Here is a 9,125-nt window from a genome sequence, read left to right as displayed (position 1 = left end):
TGCCGCCTTCCGCTCTGGTTGAACCAAAGGCACCATGTCTCCTGTGTGTTCGCGCCCCATGACCAAGACGATAGACTGTGGCATCGACACCAGTACCGTACTAATCAAAGAATAGCCCTAGGCTTGGTGAACGGTGCGCCATGTCGTGAGGGGGCCTCGTATCGTCAGTAGACAGTTTGGTGGCATCAGTTTTTCCTTCCTCCATCCGACCCTCCTTTTCCCTTACGCCTCGCCAACATCGTTCCGTCCTCCCAACCGACTTCGTCAAGCCCCGAGACTTGCCTTGTGATTCGAGGACCTTCCTGCCCTGCCACTGGCGCTTTATGTTGATGACAACGATATCAGGTGAGAGCTGCGGGAGCTTGCGTGAACGGAAGTAACGCCCAAATGTTCCTTCCCAAGAGAGTGAGTGGTAACTCGACGGTAGTAAGAGAATGGAATAGTCACTTGTACTGTTCCAAGTACGATATGAAGTTGAGGCGCTAGTTCCTGGTAACGCTGGGTTCGTGAACGAAGTTTGACTACGAAGGACTATAGGGGTGGGTGTTAACCCAAGTATATACGCCCGAAGGCTGCTCAGTGTGCTCTGTCTGGCTCTACTACCAGAGCTACCAGAACCTTCGAATTCTAGGCCTACGAATTACTACATCCCTCCTCTCCAGGCTGGGAGTGCTGTACGCCCATCGAAGTCCTTGGAGAAACCGGAAGAGTGAAAGTCCGCCAATTGGACAGCAACCACGGGAATCAGACGAGGAACAAAGATCTGAGGATGTGGATCTCTGTGGACGACCATATAAGATTTCCATTGGCTGGAATGGCTATCGGCAAAGTGGAGTCGCCATTTTCTTGGCATCGGCGTCGTCGGTTCGGCTCAGAGTCTCATGTCGGAATGCTTCAAGCTCATCTTCCATGCCATTGTGCAGGCATCTAGCACAGTCGATTCGAATGCAGGGCTCCCGAGTCAAGACCGTCAGCTCCAGAAGACGTGCCGGCGCGTTCCATAGTAAACATCCGCTTCCAAACTGAGGATGCTTCATCAAGAAAGCCAGTATGGTTCACATCCCGACTGCTAGCTTGGAAGAACTTTTGCTGACCTCACTTATTGGTCTCTTAACAAGTCTGCTATACTGACTCTTCTTTGGTAAATGCTATAGAATACTCTCTTCCGATACAATGAGCTCTGTGCTAAAGCCCCCGAAGCACTGCGGGCTAGCATCACTCTTCGGGTGGGATTTCTTGATGCTCGTCTTGCTCCTTTGTTGGCTGTGTTGTGTTGGAACTGGTGATGTTAGATGTCCAGTCATAAAGCTGCCATTAAAATCCGGACTGTGGATTTGAGGGCCTCATCAGATAACGAAGTTCTCGAGACTGCTTGGCGCAAAAAGCTCCTCTGCCTTGAACCGACGCTTTGATAGGCCCTGCGCATAGTGATAGTCTAGGAACTTGTCAATAACCAGTTTGTTCTCGTAGAATCCATCCTTCCAGTATATCCTCTCTCCCATGAGCTTCCTTGTTTCATTCAAGTGATCTTCGAGCCAAGGCAACATGTACTTCAGAGCCGCGCGATCTTCCAACGCCTCGTACCCGATTTCTATCGACTTGGCGAATGCCTTGGTCAGCGTCTTCGCAATCCAAGGGTTGGCGTTGTAGACGCTCCGCTTGATGGCAATAGTGTGCATTATGGGGAAGATGCCGGTGCGTTTGAAATAGTCTGCTTCGACAGCTTTGAAGTCTGGGAAGAGATATTGCACATCGGGCGACGTCTCGAAGCTGGATGGCTTCGTTGCGCTGAAGATTGCATCAATCTCTCCGTCTGCTAACATCTGTGAGAGGTTCTTGCCTCGTTGGATCTGCGTCACTGAGACACTTGCGGGTAGGTCGTGGGCCACTTTGCTTTTCCTTTCGGTGGCGGACGGCTCAATGGCCCCGGTGTAGAACTGCACACTGGTGATTGGGACGCCAAATTCTTCCTCCATGATACCTCGCTGCCAGACAGATGCGGTCACTGGGAGATGTGAGCGACAAGCTTTCCATGATTCCAGGGCTGAATTTGTGCTGACATACTTTGGTATTCTGGAATGCCAATTCGTTTCCCCTTCAGGTCACCGGGCTTGTTTATGCCGGACTTTGCGTTCACATACATGTTCTGGTGTCGGAAGAACCGCGATGGGAAGACCGGGATCGCGATGAAGGGCGGATCATCTTGGCCCAGCGTCAAGACATATGACGAGAGCGACAGCTCGCAGACGTCGAATTCCTGGAATCTTAACTGCCGGAAAAACCTGGACCGCGTTTAGAGCCACCCTTTCTCGCGATCGGACTTCAATGCTCGTACGTCTCCTCGACACGATAATTCAGGAAGGTCAATTCGATGCCCTCGGGGCGGACGCGGCCGTCCTCGATCGCTTTCACGCGATCATAGTCCCAGCACGCAAACGATAACCTCAAAACCATGATGGCCGGGTTTGTTGCTTTTGTTGACACATTCCTCCATGAGTCGGATCGGCGTCGCTGCACGGCCGCATATATATGTGATTTCTGGTTTCCGTCCCGTGACAAACGAGGCTCGACCAAGATCGGTATCCAGTGGAAGTATTCCTGGCGGCCAGGGCTGCGACTCCGGCTGCCAAGATCCACGAGAGTCGGCACTTTCGCTTCTAACGCCCCTTTTTCTTTTAAGAGACCATTTTCTTGTTCCTCCGATAGCGAATCAACTGCTGCGGCTGGCCGAGGAAATCGTGGGCAAAAATGCGGGGTAGCAGGCCACCCAGAAGACTTGGTGCCCCGGTGCCGATTGCTTTAAAAGTCGACGAAGGATGGAGGCGCGGAGTTTGGGAGCCGAACCGTCCCCGAAGACGTTGTCCGCCATATGATGCTTTCAGGCCGTGATGCCGCTATGCACAGGCTACAGTCTGGCAAGGCGTGTAGCAGTTGCCGGAAGCGAAAACAGCGCTGTGACGGACTCCATCCACAGTGTGGGAATTGTCGCAGCCGGGGTGTGGTTTGTCACTACCCATGGATAGATCAGCCTCCAACTGCCGAGTAGGTCGAGCTTCGTTAGTTGTCCTCATTTGTTAATCACATTTCCAGACCTCCGAGGTCGGACAACTTCGTGTCAAATGCTAGAGACAACAGCGATGAAGAAACCTCCAATGACCCCAGTCGACCCGATACCGCCCCTGAAGCGGCCCGATCTACGACAACGCCTCAGCTTCGCCATGATTTTCAAGCGCGAGTGGTATCTTCTGCCGTACATCCATCTGATACTTATCCAGTGAGCCTCACCAGCCTTGTGACAAATGCGGAAGACCATGGACAAAGCCGAATCTCACGCCAATCACCGCTTGTCGATGCAGCACGGCAACCAGGTGGGTTCTTCGGCGAGTCTTCTACGTACGACTTCGTATCTAGGATCCGCTCTCGGTCTCCCGAAGCACGACATGTCCAAGGCCATAGCAAGCGACCTAGGATCGAAAGTCCTTATGAATTCTCGGTGACAGGTTCTCTTCCAACGCCACCAAATCCCACGGCAGCTTCGCTTGAGCTCCCACCAAAGCAATTGGCTGACCGGCTCCTCGACGCTTATTTCTACCGAGTCCACCGGCTATATCCATTTATCCATGAAGGCACTTTCAGATCAGACTACGAGCAGATGTGGGGTCGGAAAACGGAGGCGAGCAATCGACCCAGCTGGCTCGCCGTACTCAACATGCTCTTTTGCTTCGGGTGGGAATTCTGTGACAGGTCGAACATCAGCCAACCCGACAACGCTTTTGTCTTTGCAGCTCGTGCTCAGAGTTTGCTACTTCCAGAAATGCTGGCCGAAGCTAGCCTGGAAGTCGTTCAGGCTCTATTGCTCATTTGTCACTTCCTCCAGGGCACTTTACAAGTGGATAGATGTTGGAGCCTCGCGGGCCTGATGACACACACGGCGATCAGTGTCGGCCTCCATCTGAACCCTACCGCATTGCCGCTAACGTCGCTGGAGAAAGAAATGAGGAAACGTGTCTGGTGGGGCTGTATACTCCTGGGGTATACGCTGGGCATGAAGTTTGGCCGGCCACCGGTGGTCAAGATGGGGGATGGTTCTATTGTTGACCTCCCAGCCGAAATCGACGATCAATACATTTCATCCGCCTCTTTAGTTCCACGGCAACCTACTGGACGTCCGTCTTTGACCTCATTCTTTGTCCACACGATCAGAATGGCCCCTATCATCGAGCGGATGCTGCAGGAGCTCTATCTCAACGGTGTTAGTCGGAGCTTCATGAGCAACCTAGAAGGTGCTGCCGCTTCTGGTCCGACTGCAGCGCAGATTCTTGGAGCGACAGTCATCATCGACGGACAATTGTCTGAATGGTGGAGAACAGGGCCTAACCATCTGACAGGAGAGGCACAGTCTGACGAAGATGGCGGGCCCGAGTTCGCTCGCCAGCGCCTTGTCTTGTTGACAAGGTCAGGGCCCTGTTGTTCTGTTCGCAGGTTACCACTGACGCAAGCTTGAGCAGGTATCACCACATCCGCCTTCTGGTGCATCGGCAGTCCTTTTTGATATACAGCCGACACCAAGTCCACGACCCCTTTCTCCGATCGGTCGCTGCAGCATCCGCCGACATCTGCATATCGTCCGCTCGCCGCTCTATACAGTTAATCTGCGCGCCAGAGAATGTCCATAGGTTGAACTCTCTATATTACAACTTACATTGTAAGTTATCTTGGGAGCCTCGAAGCCGTGCGAAGCTTATTTAGACGCGGAAGACATTTTTGCTGCGAGCGGAGTCCTGCTCAGTCTCAAGACGAGAGACACAGCACTATCCGAAGCGATAGGGATCACAGAAGACGACGAGACACTCGGCCTCGGCATGGAATTTCTCCAAAGTGCTGGTCACAGTGTACCTCTCGCAGCACGATATCACTCTATGCTGAAGCAAATTCAGAGCCAAATTGGCAGGCCAGAAGCAAGAGGCACTTCGAGACTGAACCCCACGGCCGCTACGCCAGACACCACGGGTGCAATCGACCAAGCGGAATTCCCAATGAGCCGTACTAGTGATGAAATGGGCATGGCTGAGAACGTGGATGACATGAACGGGCTCTTTGGCTTTGAATTCCTGGACTCCAATGACCTCTTCATGGGCACCGGCATATGAAATATTCGGCAATTTATACGGCACAGTCAGAGTCTAGACCTTCGTGGGCATCCCACGCGTCTTCCTTGAGAGCGGGGTAATTAATAATATCATCACAGGTTCATGCCCTGGTCCTCCAAACTTCCTCTCCTTGGGTAATGTGCAACAGAGTTCATCACTTGGTACATCGAAACCCCTCCAGATCACGCCAAGTTGCCAAGTTAGTCCCGACCACTCCAGAAACGACCGGCCGTGAGCGTCCATCCCAGCCCGAAAGTTCCAATTAGGTTCACCTACTGATCCAAGGCTAGGATTTCGACTGGCCAATTAGATACAACTTGTAGTACGGACAATGTCTTGAGATTTCGAGTTGACGCTTTTTAAATAGATGGGTTGTGCTGATCCTTGGTCGTGAAAATAGGATGAACCGTCCTGGGATATCGAGCACCCCGCGCACCAACTCGGTCTCTGGGGCGAAGGGCTGTCCGGAATAACCCCATCGACAATAAGCGACAACTAAAGAACAGCCACTGCAAGAGCAGCAGCTATGGTTGCAGCTCCCGTCGTTGAGGCTATGCCAGCATTGGAACCGTCGAGTGCCAAAACGGTGTCATGGCTATCCAAAGAGGTTGATTTCGACCCCTATGCTCTGAAATCCAAGTATTTGGCCGAGCGAGACAAGCGGCTCGACAACGGTGGCTTCAACCAATATCGGCCCGTCGAAGGCTCGCTCTTGGACTACGTCGAGGACCCGTACGTCACGCCTGGCTTTGCCCGCGATCCCGTGGACCTGGACTGTGAGGTGGTGATCATTGGTGGCGGATACGGAGGCCAGCTGGTCGCGGTGCGCTTGATCGAGCAGGGAATCAACAACTTCCGGATTATCGAGAAAGGCGGCGATTTCGGGGGCACCTGGTGAGCCTGCACGACTGTGGCGGGAGTTATATCGCGGCCGCTGCTGACTGACCATATCTTGCCCAGGTATTGGAACAGATATCCGGGGGCGCAATGCGACGTGGAATCCTACATCTATATGCCCCTCCTCGAGGAAACTGGCTATATACCCACGGAGAAATACGCCCATTCCCAGGAGTTACTCGCGCACTCTAGGAGGATTGGAGAGCGATACGATCTATATTCAAGAGCCCTCTTTCAGACCGAGGTGCTGGCCTTGCGGTGGTGTGCCTCGGAGTCCTCCTGGTCTGTTGAGACGAACCGCAAAGACAGCATTCGAGCACGCTTCGTCATCCCTGTCGCTGGTCCGCTCCACAGACCCAAGCTTCCCGGATTACCTGGTATCGAGTCGTTTCAGGGCCACTCTTTCCACTCGAGCCGCTGGGACTACGACTATACGGGAGGGAATCAAAACGGTGGGCTGAGCAAGCTCGCAGACAAACGCGTCGGCATCATTGGAACAGGCGCCACCGCGGTCCAGCTAGTTCCGCAACTAGGGGCTTGGGCGAAAGAGCTCTACGTGTTCCAGCGGACGCCGTCTTCCATCGATGTTCGAGGAAATAGGCCGACGGACTGGACGTGGGCCAAGACGTTGCACAAGGGCTGGCAGCAAGAACGAATGGACAACTTCACCATCATTCTCAGCGGCGGCTATCAGGAGGAAGACCTGGTGGCCGACGCCTGGACTGAGTCGCTGGGGAACCTGCGGCCGAACCCGACGAAGATGAAGACGATGACTCCAGAGGCCTACGCCGCGGAGCTCCAGCTGGCCGATTTCAAAAAGATGCAGTCGCTGCGTGAGCGGGTCGACGCCGTGGTCCAAGACAAAAGGACGGCGGAGAGGCTGAAGCCCTGGTACAACCACTTTTGCAAGCGGCCCTGCTGCCACGACGAGTATCTCCAGGCATTCAATCGACCAAACGTCCATCTGGTTGACACGGAGGGCAAAGGGGTGGAAGCCATCACCGCGAAAGGGGTGGTCAGCAAAGGCACAGAGTACGAGCTGGACTGCATCGTCTACGCCACCGGCTTCGAGGTGGCCACGGATTTTTCCCACCGCGCCGGCATGGAGATCTACGGGCGCGACGGCCTGACCCTGACCGAGAAGTGGCGCGACGGCCCGTTGACGTACCACGGCTGGACGACGCACGGCTTTCCCAACTGCTTCCTGGTCGGCAACCTGCAGTCCGCGCTCTCGGTGAACTTCATCCACCTCACGAACGAGCAGGCCAAGCACCTCGCCTACGTCGTGGCCGAGTGCCAGAAGCGCGGGATCGACTCGGTCGAGGCCGACGCCGCCGCCGAGGCGCAGTGGGTCGACACCGTCGTGGAGACGACCAAGATGAGGCGCAACCTCCTGCGCGACTGCACCCCGGGCTACTACAACAACGAGGGCGATTTCTCGCTGCGTGCCCAGCGAAACGCACCCTATGGAGGCGGCGTGCTGGCCTTCATCGACATCTTGAACAAGTGGCGCGAGGAGAACAAGCTCGAAGGACTAGATGTTAGGCGGTTGGAAAATGGTGCTCCGTGAAGTGGTGCTGCGTGAAGAGACTATCCGATAGAGTCTGAGAGACGAGATGGTCGTTGCATAGAATGGTGCTGTAGAGTTGTATACGGCATTGGCTGTTTGGCCAGGCTTAGATTCGCGTTATCAAGATGCATAGAGGGATATCCACTGAATTGACCCGGATAAACAAATAGATGTCCTCCATAGCACTCCTGGGTTTTATCAGAGCCAGAGAGACTGCCATGGTAAAAATCACACTTCCGCGCCCAACTTGCGCCTTTTCACTGGCCTTTCTCGACTGTCTTCTCCTTCGCCTTCCCTCGTTCCGGACTTCGCCCTTGGGACTACCAGAGTGTCCAGTTTCTTGCGGATGCGGCTCAACTCTTTGCGATGAGCCTGTGCGTCGGACGGGTGGTAAGACGCGAGCAGCTGCGCACACGCCGAGATCGTGGGCACGAGCTTCGTCCCCAACTCCGCGGCTGCGCCGGGAGATGCGAGGCCGGCGAGCTTGCGGCCCAGATACGTTTCCACCAGGTCCCTGTCGGCCACCATCATCGCGGCGAGCCACATTTGGCTGGGCGTGTAGAGGAAATACGCGTCCGTCATCTGGGCCGCCGTCGCCAGGAGTCGCTTGGCCTGGTCCGCGGCGGAATCGATCCTGGCTGTGGCGGAGCCCGTGGCGTTCGAAATGCCGCCGAGCTGGCCCTCGTCGGCCATGGTCTGCATTTCAATCCGGCCGCCAGCCAGGCCTTTCATGGGATGGCGCACGTCCAGGGCAAAACGGAGGCCTTGGAGCAGGACAAACTCCGACCCCTTGACGCTCTCCGCACTCACACCCTCGAATCCGCCAACAAATCTTGATAGCGGGAAATAAAAGTGATCCGCTTTCGTCGCGAGGTATAGAGCGCAAAGGACCATGCTTTTCGGATGATGTATCATCGGCGAGTTGGTGAGATAGAAGCGACGGAGGTACTGGATGGCCGTGGCCTGGGATCACGGGTAAGCCCCCGACCAGGAGACAGTATCACGAAGGTGCGTCACAAGCGGATGAGGTGCAGGTGCGTACCGTGATTTCCGAGGGAATCCTGGGGTCCATGGCCTCGCCGGCCTCGAGGATTTTCATACAGCCCCATTCCACAATCTTCGTTTCTTCCTCCACGGTGAGTGTCTGCACGGCGACATCGGTGTCGATAATATCCTCCCTTCTGTGAGGCACCGATCCCTCATCGCTGGCCGTTGAAGATGATCCCGTCGCACGGACTTCGCTGGATTTCTCTCTGAGGCACTTGGAAGCGAGGGCGTTGGTGTTCTGCCGTGTTTGAGCGAGATGTTGTTCTGTGTATGACCACAGTCGATATTGCGTCGAGCCTCTGTACGCGTCGTCCAAGATCATCCTCACATCAATGATCGCTAGATGACAGATGGTTTCTCAGCATTGATGAAGTTGTTGATTTAATGATCCCAGTATTCTAAATTACGGTGTATCGCGACATCAGCTTGAGGATGGAAGGCAGTCTTTGAGGAGGAAACAT

General features: G+C 54.7%; 3 protein-coding genes across 3 annotated transcripts; 2 read left to right on the top strand and 1 right to left on the bottom strand.

Moving 5' to 3' along the window:
- Window positions 1-3,137: 3,137 nt before the first annotated feature.
- On the top strand, window positions 3,138-5,150 carry PV07_09792 (uncharacterized protein; the record flags this gene model as incomplete). The annotated part of the gene is made up of 4 exons (XM_016397080.1): window positions 3,138-3,274; window positions 3,412-4,455; window positions 4,509-4,705; window positions 4,750-5,150. The coding sequence occupies 4 exons, from the start codon at window positions 3,138-3,140 to the stop codon at window positions 5,148-5,150; spliced, it is 1,779 nt and encodes a 592-aa protein (XP_016244271.1).
- Window positions 5,151-5,295: 145 nt separating this feature from the next.
- On the top strand, window positions 5,296-7,849 carry PV07_09791 (uncharacterized protein). Its single transcript, XM_016397079.1, has 4 exons — window positions 5,296-5,381; window positions 5,441-5,472; window positions 5,551-6,044; window positions 6,111-7,849. Exons 3-4 carry the CDS (start codon window positions 5,677-5,679, stop codon window positions 7,615-7,617), a joined length of 1,875 nt encoding a protein of 624 aa, XP_016244270.1. The 5' UTR covers window positions 5,296-5,381; window positions 5,441-5,472; window positions 5,551-5,676; the 3' UTR covers window positions 7,618-7,849.
- On the bottom strand, window positions 7,683-9,086 carry PV07_09790 (uncharacterized protein). The gene is made up of 2 exons (XM_016397078.1): window positions 8,660-9,086; window positions 7,683-8,580 (listed from the first exon to the last, which is right to left on the bottom strand). Exons 1-2 carry the CDS (start codon window positions 8,984-8,986, stop codon window positions 7,846-7,848), a joined length of 1,062 nt encoding a protein of 353 aa, XP_016244269.1. The 5' UTR covers window positions 8,987-9,086; the 3' UTR covers window positions 7,683-7,845.
- Window positions 9,087-9,125: the final 39 nt, after the last annotated feature.

The sequence above is a fragment of the Cladophialophora immunda genome (assembly GCF_000835495.1).
Source record: "Cladophialophora immunda strain CBS 83496 unplaced genomic scaffold supercont1.6, whole genome shotgun sequence".
Classification (NCBI taxonomy): domain Eukaryota; kingdom Fungi; phylum Ascomycota; class Eurotiomycetes; order Chaetothyriales; family Herpotrichiellaceae; genus Cladophialophora; species Cladophialophora immunda.
This window is presented reverse-complemented; position numbering and strand designations above follow the sequence as displayed.

Bases quoted from the DNA above. Each gene is read 5' to 3' on its own strand.
- PV07_09791 (XM_016397079.1), top strand. From the start codon at position 5,677: ATGGTTGCAGCTCCCGTCGTTGAGGCTATGCCAGCATTGGAACCGTCG. The intron at 6,045-6,110 runs GTGAGCCTGCAC...TATCTTGCCCAG, and splicing joins GGCGATTTCGGGGGCACCTG to GTATTGGAACAGATATCCGG.
- PV07_09790 (XM_016397078.1), bottom strand. From the start codon at position 8,986: ATGATCTTGGACGACGCGTACAGAGGCTCGACGCAATATCGACTGTGG. The intron at 8,581-8,659 runs GTACGCACCTGC...CCGTGATCCCAG, and splicing joins GGATTCCCTCGGAAATCACG to GCCACGGCCATCCAGTACCT.